The sequence below is a fragment of the Stegodyphus dumicola genome, chromosome 4, assembly GCF_044657685.1.
Source record: "Stegodyphus dumicola isolate Sdum_Otavi_A_Nest chromosome 4, ASM4465768v1".
NCBI classification, from domain to species: Eukaryota; Metazoa; Arthropoda; class Arachnida; order Araneae; family Eresidae; genus Stegodyphus; species Stegodyphus dumicola.
The window spans coordinates 163,900,080-163,924,709 of NC_140771.1; the positions used below are offsets into that span (position 1 = coordinate 163,900,080).

General features: G+C 34.3%; 1 protein-coding gene across 2 annotated transcripts in view; it reads left to right on the top strand.

The window, feature by feature from the left end:
- LOC118181225 (uncharacterized) overlaps positions 1–24,156 on the top strand; it is a 318,060-nt gene extending 293,904 nt beyond the window's left edge. For both annotated transcript variants that reach the window (XM_035350312.2, XM_035350313.2), the window contains 2 exons: positions 1,685–1,895; positions 21,946–24,156. In XM_035350312.2, coding sequence (XP_035206203.1) covers positions 1,685–1,895; positions 21,946–22,175 — 441 coding nt within the window. In that variant the 3' untranslated portion in view covers positions 22,176–24,156. The remainder of the gene's footprint in view (positions 1–1,684; positions 1,896–21,945) is intronic.
- The last annotated feature ends 474 nt before the right edge of the window (positions 24,157–24,630 follow it).

Consider the following 24,630-nt stretch of genomic DNA (forward strand, 5'->3'; position numbering starts at 1 on the left):
TAAGAATTCGGCCCAGGTTATAACCGACGAACGAGCTGACTGTATCATTTTTTTTCGGGTTTCCGTAGCGTGATTTGAGCCAGTTTTTCTTAGAAAGTCCTCCACGAAAACATCCCCTTATGCAGATAGCTTCATGTGATTTCTCATTAATAGCTTACCCTAACTTCAGCGCCACACATTTAGCTCTGTATCAATGCCAATCATGTATACTAGTTCATAAACGTATGCTCTCTCATGTAAATGGTAATTTTCAATAAGACAGTTCGTCTTGAGCGACTTATTTCGAATTGAGTTCCAGAAAATTATTTGGAGTTCATTTGCTTCCCTTGTCAGCTCAGTCTTCTCTCCTCAATCTTCTTCAGGTTTTGTAAGGAAGCGGAAAGGTCTTCAGAGCTTAGAAACGCCACCCTACAATATGAAGAAAATTACTAAGTATTATATAAACAGTTCATAACATAATTTCAGTTTATAAGTATTATATAAGCCTATGCTTATATAATACTTATATAAGCATAGGCTTATATAATACTTATTAAATGAAATTAATAAGTATTATATAAGCATAGACTAATATTCGGAAGAAAAAATATCAGCACCTAGTTGGGTCCATGGTCGGGAGAAATATCGTCTGGGATCAAAGCTAAAGATGGACCAGTGCTTTATGAAGGGGTATATATAATATTTTGAACACTCAGTGTAGTCTGACTTTACCAGGAAAAGATACCCAATAACATTTTCTTCTTGCCTCTACTAGAATACACGTGTGAAATGCGTATGTGACTACTATACAATACCATCAAGTGCGCGGTCCTTTAAACGTTATACGGCTACGCATTTAGTTGCTTTCGAATTACAAAACATTCAATAGAATTTTCACATTTCGCAAGAAACATTTTAAATAGCTTATTTTTCACTATTTCTGTGACCATGATAATGTTATTAGCTAGAATTACTGCTTAACGTTACTGGCCAAATGGCATTTTAACGTCATTAAATTTGTTACCATTATAATGTTACTAGGTGATTATTATGTGTCGATGGTAAAAGGTATTGGTGGAGAATATTTAATGTAACTTTCTTTTCACATTCTTTAAAAATACTTTAATATACATTGCAGTTGTTTCTTTTGACCATTCGAGAGGTGAGAAGTACAGTTACTGCTTAACATTACCAATAAAACAATTCGTTTTCTTGGGGAGAGAGGGGCTAAAATGGATTACTTACTTTTGTTCAGTGAGAATTTTGAACTTGTTTGGCTTGGATATGTTAAGTTTAAAATATTCAATATGCCTTAAAAGTCATGAATTCTTATATTAATTTATTTTACCTTATGAGGAGAATTAATGCCAGTATAGGTCTACCTTTAAAACTATAAGTATATATGTTTCTTACTTAAGAAGGACAAAATCTGCTGCGAAGTTAATGGTATTGTTGTAAATGAAGCCGAAATGACATCACATATTTCATTGTAATGAATCAGCCTTTCTCTACCTTATAATTAACCTGTGAGAAAAATAGAAAATTTCGAAATCTTCAGACGTATGCTTGATATCAAGTTCGAAAGCACATCGAAGTCCTGTTGCCAAGTAACGAAGCTTTGTTTATGCACCTTTTGATAAATATGCTATATTGCGATAATTCCGCCATTATTCGATAAAATAATAAAAAGGATTTTTCTTTTCAGGTTAAGTGCGAAGAGGACGGTTCCAACGAGGTTCATACCTCATACGGACGCAGGAGAAAGAGATCAGATAGTCCAGTGCCATCATTGGAGCTCCAATCTGGAGATGTAGTCACGGATATCACCATGGAAACGCCGTTATTTGTAGTCAGCAGCTCTAAGCCCCAGTCCCCGCACAGCCCGAGCCATCAGCAGAAGTTCACCACCCCATCAGGTGAGGCGTTTTCGATGCTTTGTGAGCACGGTCACGGTGAACAAGAAAATTCATTACAATTACCAGGTAGTTAATTCTAATGAATAATATGTCATGGTTATTTTAATACGCATGCGTTCTACGACACAGACTGCATGTACTATGATATATTAGTTGTCACCATACGAAAGCAAGAGCTAACCGGAGTCGCATTCGACGATCACATAAAACTGACTTTTATTAACCAAAAACATGTGGTAAGAGGCACGCAGACGGTTATTCTGCCCCTGGATGAATAATATGTGTTATTACAGAATATTTTATTGTTACAATAATGGCGCATTTATTTGTATTCTGTTAGCTATGCTGTAAAATACATAAATGCCATGTGTTATAAATTCCATCAGTTAGAAAAAATTATTAAAGATATAAAATAGTTATATAATATTAAGTAGGTATATTACTTTTAAATCGCTCAGGTTTTATTAAGTATATATATTTTTTATTTGAAAGATACATTAAAAAGTTTATGTGATGACACAGTAAACACTTCCAGCGATGGTTAAATCACATATCTTATATTTCGTTCAATAGTAACCTTGCTGCATCGCCTGGTTATAAATGCTCTGGCTCGTAATAAGCAGTGAAGAATGGAAAACTTCATATCAGAGTAATTAAGAAATACTCATGGGATCATGGGATTGGCTCAATAATCATCGTATAAAAAATACTCATATATATTTTTTTAATATCTCATCTAAAAAGAAAAATATAGATTAAAGTTCCTCTTCTAAAATAACGGAAGCAGCTCAGAAACCTGACAGTTTATTAGTTAAGAATATTCTGTACTGACGCAAGACTGTTAACAACCAGGAGGGTTGGCAGTTTGCGAATCAATATACACTGGAGGAAAAAAGTAGTTGAACAACACAAATTTATGTAATAATTTTATTTCAAATGCTGTAAATTAAATAAAATTTTTACCTTATAACTAGTTCCAACTATCTTATATAATTAATAAAAATTAACTATCGCGTAATCTTGTCACAACGCTGAAAAACGAAATTGAATAAATTTTCAGGGAGGGGGGAGTATTTGAAAAACCATTGAAAAAATTTGAAACTTTACTTACTAAAAGTAAACGAAAATGAAATGCAGTTTGTTTTAGAAGTTCTATTAGCCTTATCAGTCCCAATTTCCCTTTTTTTATTAGAAATTTATTATTTTAAAATGTGTGGAAAGCAGAATGAGTTGGCTTCAGAGTTAGTCCCCTTATTGTGAAATAGCAAAACTTTTAAGATTAAATTTGTGAACTGTTTATTATGTAATAAGTAAATATAAATCGACCGGAAATATCGAAGATAGAAATAGGACAGGGCGGTCAAAAGTTCTTACAACAAGAGAAAGTAGAATGATTGAAGGGTCAGTAAAAAAACCCTTTTATTAGCAGTGCAGAAATACCTAATGAACTATGCATGACATTCCAGGTGTTTGCATTTCACCTCGAGCGGTAAGTTACCTACATGAATGTGGATATGTAAGGCCCAGAGTGCAAGTGAAAATCGTATATAGTAAAGCTAATCGTAAGGAATTACTTTAATATGAAAAAACATATATAAATAAATTTAGAATTTTGGGAAAAGACTACTGATGAAAGTAAATTTTTCTTGTTTGGATCCGATGGCAACAAAACTGTGTAGGATTCGAAATCCTAAAGATGAACGTCCATTTGTAAAGCATGATGGTGCGGGTGTTATAGTATGAGGTAGTATGAGCGGGAATGGAACAGCTAAATTTGACAATAACTGAGGAAATTTTGAATGTGAGAAAATACGTAGAGATATTGCGATATAATTTATTTCAAAGCGTGACAAAATTGGGTATTAAAGATGACTTCTGCTTCCAACAAGACAAGGACCCTAAACATACAGATAAGGTTGCAAAATAATTCCTCTCATATAAAGTTCCCCAAGGACTGAACATTCCACCCCAATCACCTGATTTAAATCCGAATGAGAATTTGTGGTATTGTTTTGGATAAAGAAGCTTGAAATTTTCAAATAAAAATGAATTCAAAAGTATTTTTGGAAACATGGGGAAATATATCCTCAGATCTAACCAAAACGTTAGTAGAATCAATACCAAGAAGCCTACAGGCTGTCATGGATATCAGTGGACATTTTAAGAAATATTAAATTTTATTTTTAGTATTAGTTTCATTAAATTTCAACTTATAATCATGTAGTTCAAATATATTTTTCCTTTTAATATTTGCCTATCTTGATATCTGTATGTTACGGGTGACAGCAAACACCGCATTTTTTATTTATTACATAAGTTATGTGAACTAGCTATTATGTAAGAATTTAATTCATTTCACACCATTTGAAATAAAATTATTGCATAAATGTTTTCCTGTTCAAATACGTTTTTCCTCCACTGTAGTTATTCCATGCTATACCTGCCTAACATGACGTAATGTTACGCGAAAAATAACGATATTTTAAACTGTATTGAATGTTTCTAATTTCCAACCGAGCGTCAAGTTAACTTTATATACTTCCAAACGAGAAATCAAAGATGATCCTCGTGGTACCTGGAAAAATATCAATTTAATATGCAATTAAATACACTGCTCGACATTGAAAATGCAACACCAAGAAGGAGTGCTCAGAAAGTTATGAAATTTGGAAAAAAGACAGAGACAGCAAGCAGCAATAAGTGATCTTTATTCCAAAATGATAGTCAGAATACAGAGCGAGAACGGCGTCGGCTCAGTAGGATGTAGGACCACCGCGGACAGAGATGCTCGAAGAAACACGTCTAGGCATTGAGTTAATAAGAGTGCAGGAGGTGTCCTGAGGGATGGCTCTGCATTCCTTTTCAACCATTTGCCACAGTTCGTCTTCTGAACGAGGCAGGGACAGAGTCTGCAAATGGCGTCCAATCACATCCCACACATGTTCGATTGGTGACAGGTCAGGAGAGTACGGTGGCCAGAAAAGCATCTGCATACCTTGCAGAGCATGTTGAAAGATGCAAGCACTGTGTGGTCGGGCGTTATCCTGCTGAAAAATTGCATTAGGCTGCACCTGAAGGTAGGGGATTGCCATCGGCCGCAGTACATTATTCAAGTATCGTTGGGCCGTCATAGTGCCCTGAATACGAACTAGAGGTGACCTAGAATCGTGGGAAATAGCGCTCCAAACCATTATGCCATGTTGTCGCACGTAGGGGCGTTCCACAGTTACTGCCGGATTAGATCTGTCTCCACGTCGACGCAACACACGTAGTATGCGGCGACTGTCACTGGAAAAACAGAAGCGTGACTCATCCGAGAACACGACGTTTCGCCATTCTGTCATCCACATCGCTCCAGTCCGGCACCATTCTAAACGTTGGCGTCTATGCTGTGGGGTCAATGGCAGTCTTCTTAACGGACGCCTTGAATGCAGGCCACGTTCAACAAATCGACGGGAAATGGTTCTGGTCGACACGGGAATATCCACGGTATCTTGTACATGCTGCAGAATCGCGTTACATGTGACTTGCGGGACCGCCACAGCTCGTCGAAAGATACATCGATCCACACGTGCTGACGTCACTCTGGCTGCACCTGCACCCCTTGTTCCAACCATGTTCGCCATAGCCGATGCACCGTGCTCGCATCCATGTGAATATCAGCTGCAATTTGACGTAAGTACCAACCCGCCCTTCTCAGTCCGATCACCATACCCCTCTAAAATCGTCTATTTGCTGGAAGTGCTTTCGTTGACGGCGGCCTGGCATTCTCTCTTATTCACGTATCCTCCAGAACAAAAACCAACTTTCTTCGATAATTCGTCTGGCAAAAATAACGACACGAATATTGCCCATTCTGCACGTTCCTTCTCTTATATCTTACTTCACGTGCGTAGGAGAGCTGCACATTTCACATCATTCGCATAACTCAGTGACGTGCATCTAGTCTAAAATTTGCATAAATTTCTGACCACTCCTTCTTGGTGTTGCATTTTCAATATCGAGCAGTATATATAAAAATTGTTGTGCGAAAACTTCAGAAACCGTTTTAAACTAAGTACAGAAATTCTACTATATTCCAAGAAATTCATAATGCGGAACATGAAATCATATATCTAAAATAAGCTGTTGTAAATATTATCGTCAAGCAGTATGTATGTGGAGAGGGGGGAAGCTGCCTTATTTTCGCAATGATATTATTCTGTCCGAAACAAATGTCAAATAATATGAACAGAATGAACAATCTTAAATATATTCTAGTTATTGAGTGGGAAAAATTAACTAAGAATAAATAAATTTAAAACATTGAATAAGCTTTTATTTAAAATTCCTAAAATAATTAATGAATTTAAAGAAGAGAAATAATTCCTCATATAATTTAATGGGAACGAGAGATTAAGTAATTCTCTTAAAAAAATTACTTGCAATTTAATATCATGAAAAGTGCCGACCATATGAGAAAGTGGTTAGTGACTCTGACTGTCGTACCAGAGGGCCCGAGTTCGTATCTTGGAAAAGGCATGGATGTAATTTGCCTGTCCCTTTATAGAAGGTGACGGTGGCTCCCCTATTAGGTGCCTCCATAATAAAAAATCAACTTTTCCGGCCTTAGTAGTGGTCAAAATCTACAAACGGCTAGCGCCTTCCATTTTCTTTATATATGTAATATTAGCACAATTTTGGAAGCATTGATAAAAGAACACTAAAATGTAGATGCGTAGAAATGCTGATGCAGTTAGATACTTGAAGCTTAGAGCGTACATCCATTTTGCAGAATAAACAGTCCGTGATATAAAATTCGTGATATAAAAGCTGAGATGTACTTTGCAAAGATAATTATTTAATCTCTCGTTTCTATTAAAATAAATGATAAATTATTTATACTTATTATTATTATTTTACTTTTAGTTCATTGATTCTTTTAACTAAAAGCTTGTTTCATAAAAACCTCTTTTTTTCCCCTTTTCAACTTTTCTGTCTAAATGAAAAGTTATAAATGATATTATTCAATTAAAAAAATATTTTCGCAGAATGAATAAATATTCTTTTACTTCAATCTCTCTGCGTCATTCTCTTACGTCAATTTCCAAATTTTCCAATTTTACAATATTCTCTTACGTCAGTTGTCGAAAAAATCGCGCGATTTCGAAGGAAAAAAAAGAATGTTAAAAATTCTCATAAAACTTTTCCTTAAAATAATTTCCTCTGCCCTATTCGATGGTGCAAACAGTAAAATTCTGAGAGTTTTAGTTAGTTCATTAAACAAATACATGAGCAAAAATCATCTCCACATTAAAATTTAAAAATTCTGAATCAAATTCTGTACTCACGTTTTTACATTGCATTGTCTTTTACAATGAATATATCTATACAAAATTTGAACTGCGTAGCTTATCGAGGATTAATTTAAAAATCGGCAGCAAAGCTTTGACCATAATGACAAGCACCAAGATCTGTACAGAAGGAAGAAGAACAGTTTGACGTATAATGTCATCAAACCTCGAAATTCCAAGCGAATCATGTGATGCCAATGAAGAACCGCAAATTCTGTGGCTGCAACATATTATGTTAGGAAAATGCAGAAAATCGCGCAGTTAATATCTTTTTATTATTTTTGTTTTAAAAGCGGGCGGATAATTTATTTTATAATCTTTGAAAACTTCAAAACTAATACATTTTTAGATGCTGAAATTTAAAATCATGGGCATCAAATAGTCAAACAATCAAGAGGTTTTGGAAACTTCGCCGAAAAATACAATATTATATTAAAAGTTTCACGCGAATTTGATTTAAAATCATTTTCAGCTATATCCGAAAGTGCAAACAGCAAAATTCTGAGATATTCTTCGTTAAAGAAGATAAGTACAAAAACAATTATTAAATGTTAAAACATCTAAATCAAATTTAGGAAAACATTGCTTCATCGTATCATACTGTCATCCACAAATAATGTATGTACAAATTTTCAAGTTGCTAGCTTATTAGAAAGCAATTTAAAAATCGATGGCAAAGTTTTGATCTTAGCGACAAGCATTACCAGTGAGCTAAATGGGAAACTTGTAAAATTTAGAGCTTGTCCCATTGAACTGTAGAACTCCGGGTACGAAAGTAAGTTATCGCCATGTGAGCAAAAACGTATGAGAAAAATCTGCCCGTTGAAGAGAAAAAGTACATTAACTTCACCACAATACCAAATTAAGTGAAAAACTTATAACTGTAGTATACTAATAATTATATTAAAGGTAAAGTAGCTACCATTTATATTTTGCTCGGATACGAATTTGCAAAGTAGAAAAAATAACTTGTTCGAGTTGTGAAAAAATATTGCAAAGATTACTCGAAATTTAAATACAGTGTAATACTCTGAAGTTAAGCGATTAGGTGCATGTGGCTTTGTCTATTTAGAAAAAAAAAGAAAAGAAAGAAAAGAAAAAGGAAAAAAAAAAACCTTGTGAATTTTAATTATATAGAATCGAAGTCTAAAACAGTACTTGTTTAAAAGAGAAGCATGCAATAAAAACATGTAGTTTTCATGCGTATCAATACAAAATAGGATTACAATAAATGCTGCATGGAAAGGAGTTATTGCGATACCTGTGACTTCATAAAACTTAACAAACTCGTCTGACGACTCAATGACCTTTTTCATCACGTAAAAACGTATTCATAACAAGCTAATAATTTCTTTTCTTTATTTAAGCTAATAACTTCTTCATAACAAGGTAATAATTTCTCGTAGTGAGTGCGCTTTTTCTCCAAAATTTATAACCTTTTCCAATTTAGCTGATACCTTCTGCCAATTTGTAACCGTCTTATGCTTTTCTGGTGGATCTGGATCTGAGGTGTTGGCTTCTTCAGAGCCTTGTTTCTCCCACATTTCTACATATCTCGTCGACTGATATGTGAGGCCTACACCTAGCTAATGTCATCATGACTTCCAAATCTATTTGTTCGGGGAGATTCATAATTTCGTATATTAAATGAGTGGCTTGATCAGTTTAAGATATTTTTTTATCTCGCTTGGAAAAGGAATGGGCAAATTTTCTTTCAAAAACCATTCAAGGTCTTTTGGGGAATTTGATTCCAAGATTATTTAATAATTCATAAATACCTGCAGTGTCCAAGTCCTTTAAACCACTGAATACTGGTAGCTCGACTCGAGTTCGATCCCAGGCGAACGGGCTCGCTGCATCGTTAATTTCGCAGTTTTTCCCATGGGTAACGTGAATACGAACCAGTTCTACATAGAAATTCCTTCTCGAACATATTCCTTCTTAGACATATAGCCCTTGTGTGCTTTGCAGTATTCAGATAACCTAACATACCAAATCAGCGACGGCTTTCAAAATACTGAATTGTGTAAGGAACGGGAAGACGGGGAAATAATAGACCAACGTAATTTCCAGCTCGCGGAAGTCAAAATATTCTTGTATTTAAACGACTTTCAGATCATAACTAATCAGGCAGAAACAAATGACTCAAAAAATAGGTTGGCCTTGTGAATGTGCCTGCCGACCGAACGTAGAATATTTTACTTTTTGACCCAAACAACAAGAAATGTTATTATTATTATTATTATTATTATTATTATTATTATTATTATTATTATTATAAGGGCACAGCCCCGATCCTCCTAGCCGGCACAAGCCGGCCGGCCGTGTGATAAAAAAAATGGGACTGTCCAGGAGAAACAATAAGAATAAGAAATGCTATCTGTCCTCTTTTCCCTACGGTAGAAGTTCACTGCTGCTTTTTTTTTAATCCTGTCTGATGTTTTGGCTTAACGTCGAGCGACTGTAGACACTGCCGACAAAACTTCTCCTTTGGTGACCATTAGAAGGCGTGCTATTGAGACAATTGCAGTGCTTCCGTGATTTTATCGCTTTCCCGACTAGCAGTTGTCCGTCGTATTATTAGGCCATCCACCTGGGATTGCTTTCGTAAGAACGTCTAAGACGAAGTCGAGACTGTGGTATCTTTAGTACGTCGGTTGAAGCCAAAGATTGCTTCTGCCTCAACTGATGTCATTTTCATAAAATGTTTTTTTTTTCATCCATGACAGACTGTGTATTAGGAATTGTAAATTCACCGTCTATTTTTTTCGTTTATCGGCTAATAGAGCCGGTCTAGGGATCCGACAATAGCTGCAGTTTAGGGGGTCCCTAAATTGAGAGGGGTTCGCAAAAGATACCGCATTAGCGCAAAATATACCTTAAATTTCCGCTCTTTTACTGCAAAATTTCACAATACCGATACCAAATTACTTTGCGACTTTGTCAGAGAAATGAAAGATGAATATGAATGGCAAAAAATATATACTATATGATGAACATAAGGGGCCCTTAGAAATATACAAAATAGGCTGTACCACTTTATACGGTACATCACAATTTTGAATGAAAGTGAAATCGAATGCAAAAGAAAATAAACTAACGTTTTTGTTTTGATTTCAGCCAGATGAAAGCTTTCAAGTCATTAATGATAACGAAGATCATTTGTGATTTTAAATGGTGACAAACTGAAACTTAGACATTGGGGGAACAAGTTTTGAAACCCTCAAGGCAAACATGTGACAGTGCGAAAAAAATAAAATAAAATGCGGGGTGTCGGGACCCTCACGTTCTTCAGTAGAACTCCCAGATCTCTAAATAATTTTATATTATTACCTCCTATCACACATTTTTTTTAAAGTATGCAAAAGCATATGTTAGGTTTGGGTAATTGCTAATTTCTTTAGACATTGTTAATTGCATTTCAATTCTTGATTTCAAAGCTCAGATAGATAATCAACTTTTTCACATAACTCATGATAGTGGTGTAATATGGAATATATGGAATACAGTTTAAAAGTGTTTAAAATCCCTTTTCTTCATTCCCTTCTTTTGATTTCAAATTCTTATTTCTTCACTTCATAGTTTTCTGCTTTATTGTGTTTTTTCTCTCTGTTGTCAGAACATATGATTAAATTTGATCTTTTCTCAAACTAATTAATTTCAATATTTGTTTCAATATATTTTTAATTTAAGAAAATGTATGTAAGTTTCTGCTTAATACCAACTTTGCTTTTTTAATGAAGATGAAATTTCATGCGATGTGATTAACAAGACAATTAACATTCGACGTAAAGGTATTTTAATCTCTTTCATATCACAGAACAATGACTCGTTGTAACCAATAATCTCTATGGAGGAAGTTGTTTTAATATTTTCTGTTCAAATGCTGATACTTTTTTAGCAATCGTTTTAATGGAGCGACCGTTAAAATGCGAGTTCTGTATAACAAGCGCACTAACAGTACACTAATATTTCTAGCATTTTTGTTTTAGAAATTAAATAAACAGACATTCAGCTTCCTTATGAAAGAAAAATTAAGAGCGAAAGCCGACATCAGCTGTTTTATATAAGCAGTATATATTTTCTTCAAAAACTGATAGAACCCAAAAAAATGTTTTAAAAAGTTGAGTAATTTTATATTCTCCCAATATTCTAATAAATTTAGAGGCTTTCCATACGTTGTTCAGCCTAAAAGAATTTTACCTAGAAGTTTCTCATAAATGATGAAGCATGTTTTGCAGATTTTCTGAATTGCTGTGTTAAATTTTTTATATATATTTATGTTAGAGATATTTTGTACATTTATATATCTAATGAGAATCACGTCGATAAAGGGACAAATAAGACACGTTCTTTAGGTAAGAATTAGAGAAGAAGCAATGTTAATGTTTAATTAAATTGACGATTAACAAGAACATTTTAAATTAAAGATTCTTATGATATAATTTTCAGATTTGTCAGAGATTAAAATATGTAAGCATGGTTGTGTTTCTATTATCTTGAAAAAAAATCTTTATTATTTTCTTCACTTTTGAATAGATTCGAAAGAATTATGCTTCGTGGTTATTGGTAAATAAAGAAATATCTTGAAACGAAGAATTACAAAAATTGAAGTGAATTTTTTGTGATTTGACTAAAGTAATTTACAGAGCACTCGCACTGAATCGAACAGAAGACCTTCCAGTAACAGGCTCCATGTCCTGATTATTACCCCTACAAATTATTTACTTAAAAATCATTTTAACTTAATCAGTAGAATTTTCATGAATATTTAGAGAACATTTATAAACTGAGTGCATGTGTTGAATTTGCAGATGATAAAATTATACTGAAAATTATTCTAATGCAAGTTTTTTAAGCAAAATAGAAACTTTTTATTTCATTTCTGTAAATTATGTTCATAAACCTTTTCTAATTATTTATTTCCAGGTTTAAAAGGTAGTTAGGTAAAATTTTTAAAAGGCCTAGGATTTACACAACAGAAAATGTTTTCCTTTGTTTCCTGGGATCTTCTACGCATAAAATCAATCACTACCGGTTTCTTAAAAGTATTTTACAGATAAATCATTTCAAAAGAGTTAGATCAGAAGTAGAACAGTATCTGAGCTACATAATGCATTTGATGGATTTTGCATTACGATTCAACACTTGCGAGGACAGTTGAAGATCCATCCCAGTTTTGATGTGGAGCATCGCGGTAGACGGATTCGAGGATCTCCTCTTTCTTCCAAAGTTCACGGGAGGATTTTTCAGTTCGCATAGACTCTATACGCTTATAAATATCCAAGCCATAGTCGGAATCAAATTCAAGCCCAACGATTCGGCAGGCAACAAAACTAACCATTGTTAATCGAGGCGGCTCTAAATATAACATAATTAGGCGAATAAATTTTTTAATGAATACATGAAGTGGAGAACTGTGTTCTTTTTTCTGGATTTTTTCTTAGTTTATTCAATAGAGGGCGCTACAACGGCTGTTTCTTTTATTACTATTTATTTATTCGTAATAGAACCATATATAATTCTATTTTTTCATATCATGTTACTTTATGCCGCGTGGTTGATTTTGATGGTTGCTGCGACTGCCAGTGGCATAAGATCTTTAAATTATTATACAAATAATAACACTGCAGCAAACTAAGCGATTTAAAAGTAAAGCTATCAATCAGGGCTTTGGTATAGCAGTTGTTAGTAGAGCATTTTTCCCGAGAGGCAGATGACAGAAATAATTCAATCTCTCCTTCTGACCTCTAGTTCTTTCTTTTGAAGTGTCTCTGTGTAATTACCGATTACTTTACCTCGTGACTCTTCCCTCCTTATGGTAATTCTCATCCATTCCATTATGGTCACTCCGAAGATTGCATCAAGCGATTACAAAGAAGAAATCTTCTGATCGCCTTAAGTGAGATATTCCGTCCCTCCCGCTTCCTATAAATGTGTTGCCCCCATTTTGCGGGTTCTAAGCTGCTTGAGTAATCAAAGGATTAACTGCAGACGATCCGTTATTACAGATATAAAGAAACGATGCTCAGCAGACGATCAGACGATAATCACTTCACGACATGTCAAGGGCTTAGCGCAGTCTTCCTCTAGTTCAGGACTTAATTTGGGGTCGTTATCGAATTGGAAAGACCAGCAGACGATTCTTTCCCAGAGCGGGGGGCGGTGGGAATGAGGCGCTCATGATACTTATGACTTCCTTCCGGGGGTGATTAACTACGAGGGCTATCCAGAAAGTAGATTACGTTTTGGAATAAAAAAATAAACAAAGTATAGGAAACAAATTTTATTATATACAGATGAAAGCCACACTCAAATACTACTTTTCTACATAGTCACCATACAAATTAAGGCATTTATCGTAGCGATGTACGAGCTTGGAAATTCCTTCGTCGAAAAATTCGGCCGCCTGCGCCTTCAACCACTTCGTTACCTCTTCTTGCAGCTGTGCGTCGTCATCAAAACGCTGCATAGCCAGCCACTTCTTCATTGCTGGGAATAGGTGGAAGTCGCTCGGTGCCAGGTCGGGACTGTACGGCGGATGAGGAAACAACTCCCACTTAAAAGATTCAAGAACTTTACGAGTGACATTTGCCGTGTGGGGCCGTGCGTTGTCGTGAATCAACAAGATCTTAGAGCTCAACATTCCTCTGCGCTTGTTTTGAATTGCTCTTCTGAGTTTTTGGAGAGTTTGGCAATACCTTTGAGAGTTTATTGTAGTGCCTCTTTCCAGGAAGTCCACCAAAATTACACCTTTTCTGTCCCAAAAAACAGTCGCCATCATCTTCCTTGCCGACATTGTTTGCATGCATTTCTTGGGTTTTTGGGGAGAACTTGTGTGCCCCCACTGCATTGATTGCAATTTCGTTTCACAGTTCACATGTTTCACCCATGTTTCGTCACCAGTAACGATGCGATCGAGTAAAGAGTCACCATCCTTATGGTAAGCGTCCAAAAAGTTCAACGCTGCAGCCATTCGCTGATTTTTGTGGTCCTCTGTCAAGATTTTTGGAATCCATCTTGCACAAAACTTGTGGTAACCAAGCTTTTCGCTGATGATTTCGTGCAACAAACTTCGCGAAATTTGTGGAAAACTCAAAGAAAGTTCCGTTATTGTGAAATTTCGATTTTCACGGACTTTAGCATCGACTTTTTCGAGAAGTTCGGCGGTCACTATGCTGGGTCTCCCACTTCGATCTTCGTCGTGAACATTGGTTCGGCCATTTTGAAATCTTATGACCCACTGACGCACTCCACCTTCAGTGATAATGTTGTCTCCATACACTTCACGAAGCTGCCGATAGATTTCTATCGGTTTACAGTTTTTTGCAGTCAGAAACCTTATTACTGAGCGCACCTCGCAGCTCGCGGGATTTTCAATTAACGCAGACATTTCAAACCGTCACAGTATCTGAACGGAGCACAGCACGAACCTCTCACTAGCACGGTTAGATGCAGACTGAGCTGCGCAACGCTCTGACCCCAAGATGGCCGCGCTAGCCCCGCCCCTAGCGGACACAGACGGAAACGTAATCTACTTCCTGGATGGCCCTCGTATATAAGGAGTATCAAGGATTTCTGCTCTTAAGAATGGTTTATCGTTTCTCATTCACAAATACAACGTGCATATATTCTTATCGAAGAAACTTCTCGTTCTTTACAAGGGAATAAAAGTCATTTGGTGATACTTTAACTCAAAACAGGAGGTTTCGAGCGAATGGTTTTCTGTAGAATTGTTCCATATGATAAATGGGTTATTTCTCAAAGAGAAGCAATGTAATCGATTATTTAGAATGAATTGTGAATAGAATGGGCAATCAGACTGTTCAGTTCGAAAATTATTTACAATTTTAAGATGCTTAAACACGATATTGAAAAATATTTGAATAATAGTACGTTGACATAATAGAATTATTGACTCTCAGATATTTCAGTTTCCACCACACTTTCTATTCGTAATATTTTCTGTCATTTTACGAGTTAAAATGATGACGCAATTTTTTCGTGGCAGTCTCGCGGTGCACAAGTGAGCTGCGGTTAGCATTGCCCAAAATGGGTATACTTTCAGATATTCAGAATGATATGGCCACAGCCTGTTTAACGTATCCCAAAAATTCTTTCAGAATCAGGCATAATTTTAAACATACGGAGAATCTGGTATAATTTTAAATATGACAGCAATTCATTTGGATCACGCCGCGAAACTTCTTTGAGAATTAGGAATAATTTCTAATATCCTGAATAATATGACCACAGTCCAACTGCCCTTTGACCCCGAAATCTTCATTGGAACGTGGCATACTTCCAAATATCGAACAAAATTGACAACAGCCCCTTCGGAGTGTAACTCCAAAATTTTTTCAGGATCAGGCACACTTCCAAATGTACGGAACAATATGACCAGAGCCCAACTCGACTATGACACTAAAACATCTTTCAGAAGCAGCATTATTTACTACAGGATACCTAACTCAACTAGATAGTAACCGACAACTTCTTGAAAACAACAAATGAAAGCAATGTTAGCAACAAAATGAAAGAAATGTTATAAATTTGAGTGGGGTCATATGTTAATCATAGATGAAGTACGGATGAAAAGCACCCAACCAACTTGACACCTCCATAAGAAATATATCTTCATTGAAATGGGATGCAGTTATTAAAACGTGGTAGCATGCTTATTATCAAGTGATTTAAAATTTCCTAGGGTACTCCTTTATTCCTCTTTTGAAGTATGGACTAGGCCATACTAGTCATCGGCCATAGAGTAGCGAGCTTCAGCCTCTTCATACTATTCCATATAGTCTCAATGTTCTTGAGGCCTGCGTAGGCGTAGATTTGCCAGTTTCATTAATATGTTTGTTCTCCATCAGATTCTGTACTATTCTGGTTCAATGAGGCGTGGCATTATCAAAACGTATTTCGCTAATGGCATTACGAAATAAGAGAGCATGGTGTTCAGTAATCTCTTTACAATAGACGTCATCCATCATTGTTCTAGTAAAATCATAATTGATGCTTCAACTAACATTAGTACGGTCATTGTGCAGTTTATATCATTATCCGGATACCAGCAAAATGGAAGCTTCATTGTGAACTGTTTTGCAGGTATATCTTTCTTCGTTAGCTCCATGTAAACGGCACAGATTGAATCGACTGTCATTGGAGAGTAAGACATTTGTTTATTGGAGCATCTTCCAGTTTCAGTGTATCTGGCGCCACTGAAAATATAATATCCTGCGGTGCTCTGTGGTTCACGTTACACGCGCAATAGATCTTCGAGCATGTAACTCGATATAATTCAAGAGCCGAAGAATCTTAGTTTCTGTCGTGCAAACAGTTTTTTGGTCGAATATGGCAAAGCACTTGAGGGCTATCTACTTAAAGGGCGATATCCACCCTAATACAGAAGCCATTTGTGAGTTGAATGTCTGGGAAGCTGAGGATAAATTCTGGTTCTGTTTAGCTAATACCTCCAAATGAATGTTTTCTTGTATTGTCGTAGCAGAAAGGCGAACTATTGCAGAACACCTGAAACACATTTTAGCCATTCGAAACTGTGCCCAGACCCCAAAGACAACACTTTCTTTACAAGCTCCAATTCAACTATAGTGTTTGTGACAACCTTTTCTAATTTTCCTATTATTATTGAACCACCGAGTTTATGCCACTGAGAATACGAAGGATATTTCACTCATTTCTTATTTAGATTTATTTTCTGATGTTTAGACTTCCTCTTAAAACGCAGTTCATTGATAATTCCTTGCTTTCGAGTTTTCCCATGGCTTTTAAAACACAAGAAAAGTGAATTTGCTTTATTCACTGACTTTCTACTGCACATGCGATTAATAAACGGCAGTAAATGAATTCGTGGACTTCTGCCGCAACAGCTTTGCATGATGATGTGTATGCTTCAGTTTTGGAGACGAGTGTAATTCTAATATACAAACTACACGAAGTCTACTTCTGAAGATTATTTTAAAACCGAAAATAACTCAAAGGTTCCGAATAAATTCAAATACATGTGTACATACAAGTGAATTATTGCGCATCCAGATATTACCTTTTATTGTATTTTATTTCGAGTATAGAGACAGGGAAGAAAAAAAAATAAAAATATTTTAGTAAAATCAAACACAGAAAACATTTTTTAAAAAAAAATTCAAGAAAGAAATTATTTTTTTATTTTGCGTAAACATGCAGCCCGTTTCTTTTTCTGCGTTAATAAAACTACGAGGTTTTTAGGAGCCCTTTATAAAAAATTTTTAGATACATAATATCAATTAAATTAAAGAAAGAAATTATATTTTATTGGCTTGAAACAAAGGGCATGATTTATTTCTTAAAGTATAATTAATACGGAGTTAACTGAGTAATTATTATTTTTTAAACCTATTTTGAAACCTATTTATAATTTAAAACAACCATGTACTTAAATGCACGCAAAGAAAAAAAGCGCAGAAATATTGTTCTGTAATGATCATAAGACATCTTTATACTACAAGAATACCGAAAATGTTCGTAAAAATTATCAGGTATACGTAATTTAAATTATACCAGTCCTACGTATTGTATTATTTAAAAATTAAAATCAAGACGTAAATTATTAAGATATGCGTTATTTGCTTTTGAATCTCTGAAATTTTTGAGTACAGTTATAGTATTAAATGCAAAGATCTTACGTCCTAGAATAGCAATATTGGCTGTGTGGATTATCAACTACCTCGCCGTGCAAAATATTGAGACATAGCGGCCTAAAAATGTGGAAAGACTTTGTTATAATATCCCTCCGTTTCTGACTTCGAAACACTTAAGTAGTAAGTTATTAACAAATTTGATTAATTAACCACATTCGCAAGCGATTCGAACAAGGAAACTTTTACAAATTAGAGATCTTATGGTGCTTTGAAAATCATGGTAGGTAGCATAATTACATTTTATTATATTATAAAGTCATGATAATTAGGTAGCTATGTCTTAATTATATGATGGTTGTTTTTAGTGCAAGGTGTGTTATTCTGAAATTATAACAAGCATTTAATATTATTAAGTAGTCTGACAGTTTTAAAGATGCTAAAATGAAGTATATATATATATATATTAATTTGCGAAACGCCTATAGTTGTTTCATGTTGCAGGTGGTCTTTAATTCGAATCAAGCGACGCCACAATTGACTTTTCACGTTTCATGCTTCTAATTTTGAGTACAGCGTTATGTTACGCTACCGGGACATTTATCATCTATGCGGTATGGCAAACTATCAGTTCTGAATGATGTTGATGTGCATAAGATCATTATCTTACAAATAAAGTTTGATTAGTCAAATTAGCAATTTAAAAGAAGTAAGGGCAGTTCCTAATAACTTAACCTTTTCTTCGTTCTTCGTATGTCTCTAATTTTATAGTTCACATTGCAGGGCACATTGTGTTATGGAAATTTCTTTTTCCGTATTTTGAAATTATGATAATTAATTCTGTTACACCCTGTATACATTATTAATAAAAGACTGTAAGATTTTAACAAATACGTTTATTGCTTTTAAATCACCGAGTTTGTTAAATATTGTCAGATTTTTTTTAAACTCAAAAAAGAAATGAAACATTCTTACATCTTGCCAAATGATAACACTTTGAGAACTAGTCGTGCTGGAGAGGTGGGAAATATTAAAAAACACCTCATACTCCACGCAGTGAAGTGTTTTTAACATCAGCTGAAGTCAGAATATAATATTAGTTGTTAGTGAAATTTTCCTTGTAAAATATTATACTTAAAATTTTCTGTAAGATTTCGTTTCGTAAATTTTCCATTCTGAAATTATCCAGAAAATGTCTTGCGATAATAGTCCAGACGAAATAATCCAGCTTTTCCTTAAGATATTTCCAGAGGTAAGAAAATTTTCTGCGTTTTCCTTCACTCCACGCGGACAGCTTAAGTGGAAGTTACGGTCGCAGTTAGATATACCACTCCGTGATCCAGAAATCCGACTCTAGCAATTTTATCAGCTTTAGGGGAGACTTATTTTCTTTTTTCCTATTTTATTCCAGGATAAATTTGGGCTCCGGAAAAAATATTTCTCTCGTATGCCAGACATTAACCTGTCACTTTAGGGGCGCTTTAGAAATTTAAGTGAACGTATCTCTTTTAGTGTTTTTTTTTATCTCCTTGGTCAGTTTTTGCTTTCTTTTTTAAGACGATTAACGGGCTATATTTTATATTCGTTTCTTTTTTATATATATTTATTTTCAAAGAAAGAAAAATAGCTTTGCACCCAGAGTCCCTTTCCCCTTTTTACGATAGCTTGCCCTGTGACCAAAAATGCCTGAATGTTTTTGTCCTATTTTTAACGTTAGAAATGTCTACAACAGAATTTTTTTAAATCTGGAATCGTCACATTACACAACAAGACATTTATCCTCCATAAAATCTAACAAATGTACGATGCATATGTTTTTAAATTCAATTTTCACACGGTCTGCAAATACCAAAACCTTAATGTGTTGCCATTAGATTAATAAAAAAAGGCGAAAAGTAACCTTATTTTGGCATATATTATGAATAAAACGGTGCGAGCTTCAAGGGTGATCAGATATAGGTGGAGGAGAAGTGGTAAAACTGAGTAAAAAACGTTGGGTGTGTTTAATTTACAATTTAAGTATCTTATGTCACATTATGGCATAAGACCATTAACACAATTCTTCCGATTATAACTGCTGAAAAACTAATCCATTTAAAAGTAATGTATGTAATTCTTGATAAATTATACCTTTATTATATTTCCGAATAGATTAAAATGCATTTAATTTGTAATGTATCCACTGCTAATTTTAATAATATTCTAAATGTAATTTATTTTAAACAATGCAGCTTAAATTATATCCGTTAGATAATTCATTTTAAGAAAAATAAAATAAAAATTTATGTCATTACGAAGCTCATTTACTACTTTTAAATCGCTCTGTTTTTATAGCAGTTATATTCTGAAAATTATATTAAAAAATTAATCTCACGTTAAATGGCTGTACTCTTGAAAATTCGCTATTTGCTTGGCCACGCGTAACATAATTAAAAATCTTATATTTCGAACAATGGTAACAGTTTGCAAGCTGTGCAGATGATCAATATACGATAGTATGTTGCTTCAAATGGTGCTTCGAAAAGCACCCTTAAGTGTGCTTCTAGCGCACTGTTGAGAAATGGGCTTATTCTTTTTAAATCGTATAATTTGTTTAGCAATTATAGACTGAGTAATATTGAAAGACAAACTGATTATATTAGACAACAGCATACGACAGCCGTCTGAGACGTGATTATTTGTGATGAAGAATAAAACAAATTTAAATTCTTATAGATACAATGAGAAGCAGTCGATAGCAGCATTCTTATAGGTACAAAGCAGTAGGATGAAAAATGCATTGTAAAGTAATATAACGCTCCGAAAACACTCCCCATAAAAGTATTTCTGGCACCAGTTTAAAAAATCGAAACTGTGTTTAGAAAGAAAATCTCTTCAACGTGTACACGAACCCATACTGAAGCATCTATGTTCGAAAACCTTGGACACTGCCATCTTTACAGTGCGCGATAGACGTGCACAAAATGCCTTCCTTTCGTTGTTATGGATATGTGCTGCTTTGTTCGGATGGTAGTTAGCGGTTCCTGACTGCTGTATCATCGTTGTCCGGCTCACACCCCGAACATAGCATGAAATTTATAAATTTGCAGTGTCTTTGGGGTATTGGGGCACTTAAAATACTATCAAGCCGCGACCTCGTTTGGAGTCTCAAAATATGGTTTAAGAAGCGATGATCTGGACAGGGATCTTTAACCTCTGTTCTGCCTAACTCCAGAGTTTTGCAAATCAAAATAAAAACTCGACATATAACATAAATAAAAAAGAATGACGTGCAGTGTTTTGCAAAGCTAAACAATTCTCTAATCGGAAATGAATTACATTTAGATAACAGTGTTAAAAATTATATAATGGAATACCTTTATCAGTCGAGGGAAACTATAAGAGAATATTTCTCAAAAGAGAAAACTATGTACGACTAGACAAAAATCCATTTGAGTACTAAGATAAATCAAAAGGCTTGCCAATGAAGAAAAGAGAACAACTTACTGACAGCAGACTGTAGAATCTAAATTAAGTAAAAGCAGCTCCTAAATTTTTGTTTGCAAAGTCGTTCATAATACTCAGAAGTTTTTCATAACGCTATAAACATTTTAGTGCCATTCAGAACAACGTATTTAAATGAAAAATCTCTCTCAACGTGTGTGGCAACAAAAAATACAGAAACAAATTAAATGCAGAATGTAAAAGGCGTTTGCAGATAACATCAACAGAGCCAGTCTTAACAGGCAGTTAATGTAAAAAAGTACAAGCACGCCCCAGTCATTAAATATAATGCAAAAATAGGTAAGCCTGGAGCTCGAGCCAATCCTATTAATGAGTAAATTACATTAATTTTATATTAAATATTTTTTAATACTTTCTTTAATTATCTTTACATAAAGTGTCTGTAACATATTGATCTGTTTTAAATGTTATTCAAAATTATATTTTTCTAAGAGTAAGAAGTTTTCCGAAAAACCTTATAGTTCGAAGGATTTTGTGAGTCGATAAAGTTTGAAGACCACTAATCTAGGTTATGTTCAGGTCAAGAGAATTTGTTATAATAGAGATAACTGTGTATAAATTTCTTTTCTTCTTTTGCAGAAGGCATTGACACCATCCAACTATCAAAGAAGGGCCTGTGCTTGACTCGTCCAGTCCTGTATACTGTAGCAGTGGTGGCCAGTGTAGCGCAAGTAGCCTTCTTCGGGTCGTGCGTTCTACTTTTGATCTTTGTACGTAGGTGCAGGCGCCTAAGGAGCCAGTCTTCCGACTACTACAGGAGCAGCAGGAGCTCTGTATCCAGTAAACAGGAGTTATGTCCCAGGACGTAGCAGACAGAAACATTGTAATGTAGTCTGTACAAAACCGACAAGATCACGAAGAACAGCGTTGACGTTGCTTCGTGGTGATAATTTAAGTGGTGCGGACGGTTTGGTGGGGTTGTGGAAAATTGGGAAACTTCATCTTGGAACTGTAAAGTACTTTTGGATTTATTTATTTCTATAATTGGCCGTGCCGTTGTTCGAAGTTCCGAGCGTCATAAAGTAGTCGTGACTTCAGTGACTGAGGCCTTTCCAGTTGTAAGATGTGGTAATGGTCATACAGTTAGAAATGGCTTTGAGGCGAAAGCAGGGTTGTCAGATAACAAGAATAGTTTACCTCAATTTTTTAATGAAAATATATATTTATTTTAATAAAGAGTAATGGCAATCGCACATAATCTGTCATTCTGTAATAATTAAATGCACACTATAGTATTAGAAATTCGTTCTATATTCGACTTATAAAAATTCTGTATGCATAAATACAGTAAATCCTCTCATGATGACTTATTTTTAAGACAATAACCTTTGAAAATAATCGTTTGTCTAAGAGCATCAATAAATACAAATCTTAAATATTGTTACCCTAGAGCGACCACCTCTGCAGAAATCCAAAATCATTTGAAACTGTGGGTTACTTTACTATGAGTAAAATAAGTAAGGCTACTTACTAATTAAAACTATTACTTATTGCTATTATTTAAAAGGAGACTAGTAAAATTTTCTGAAATATGAAGAGCTAATTGCTCATAAATATTTATAAAACATAAGAAATGCATACTCTTTAATAAATCAGCACGCTTGTGTACTGTAAATGCAATATACAGCACTACAAATGTCTTTTAATAATTTCAATAATTTTTAATGTTTATAAAAGTAATTAGATTGACATAGTATATGTTAAATGTTGTTTAAATTATTTCAGTTATGTTTATTAATAAATAAAAATTATATTATTAAATACATGTATTGTTTTAAAAACACCTAGTTCTTAAAGCAGTCGCAATTATTGTACGGAAATATAAACATCTTCTCTAGTTAAAACTGGCAGTACTTTTGAAACCGGTTACTTTCCAGGCCACGTAGAAGCTAAACAAAAATATTATTTCTTGTGCATTAGCAATATTTGTTAAGTTGAATTGATGACAAATGTCCTGGTATAGCGTAATGGCTGGGTAACATTATATGAAAGCACGGAAATTTGGAAGTATATATTGGGCAAGAGATATAAAATGAACATAAAAATTATCAATTGATTATATTGCTGGATTTAAAATTACTTGATGAAAATACATTACGCTGGTACACAATACAGTTTTATAATTTAAAACTTAGTTAAAGGTCTCTGAAAAATTGGCAGTGTCTATCAAAACTGGCATTTTGTCAAGTCTTTTAAATGATTAATACTGTAACCGTAATTTCATGCGATCGGAGAACATGGGTATTAAATTATAGACATTTATAAGGCTGAGTTTTTTATTTTTTAAATTAATATTAAAACATTTTTTATTTTAATAAAAAAGTGAGTAATATGAAATTTTATAGAGCATAATATTTCATATAGGACGGAAATATTGCTTCATCTCCCATTAGTTTCAGAAAAGATAATCTGAGTTGGAGCAGTTTATGTGACAATGATACGAAAATTCTATGTATATTCGTTTGGCCTTCAAACTATTTTTTTCCTCTGGCAACCCTGCAAAGTATAAACAAATTTTCTACTCCTGTGGCAGATACTCATGCTGTACTACAAAATGTTGTGTATTATTATGTGTTTATAAAACATTTTTGTAAACAAAAATACTGGAAACACAGTATAAGAAAAAAGTGTAATGTTAAATGACACAAAATTCTATACAAGTTTGTATAACGTATATTTATAACTGGATGTAATATGAAAATACTTTTAATCTTCCAAGAAAATAAAAAGAAACATCAGTATTTCATTTGTAAAAATGATAGTTTTGTCATTAAAAACTTCAAAATAATATTGTATGTATACTGTTTTTGAATAATCACAAAATGTACCCATTTGAAACAAAATACGAAGAAAAAGTAACAATCATCATCCGAATGCCACTAATTCCCATGTCATTTCGTACACCAAAATTATCCATAAAAGATGTTTTTAGGTATTAATCGAAAGATTGTTTGAGAGTTGCAGCTTACGGTAATTCTTTGGAAGGTCTTCATCTCGAATGCTAGTAATTGCATTCAGGAATTTCCAGGGATGGTGAATGTGGTTGGGTTTCGGTTTTGACTGATCGTGATTGCCAGCGTGTCTATTTGTTTAATGTGATGTTGCACATTTCCCATTTGTGTTGTTTGTATTATTGACAACTCCAGGTTACTCAACTGCAAAGTAACAAAATATATTTGTAGTTACTTTATAGTAACAAAAAGTAAATCTTTGTTGTTGCTTTGCAATAGCCTTCCCGACCAGAAATCTTTGAGTGCGTGATAT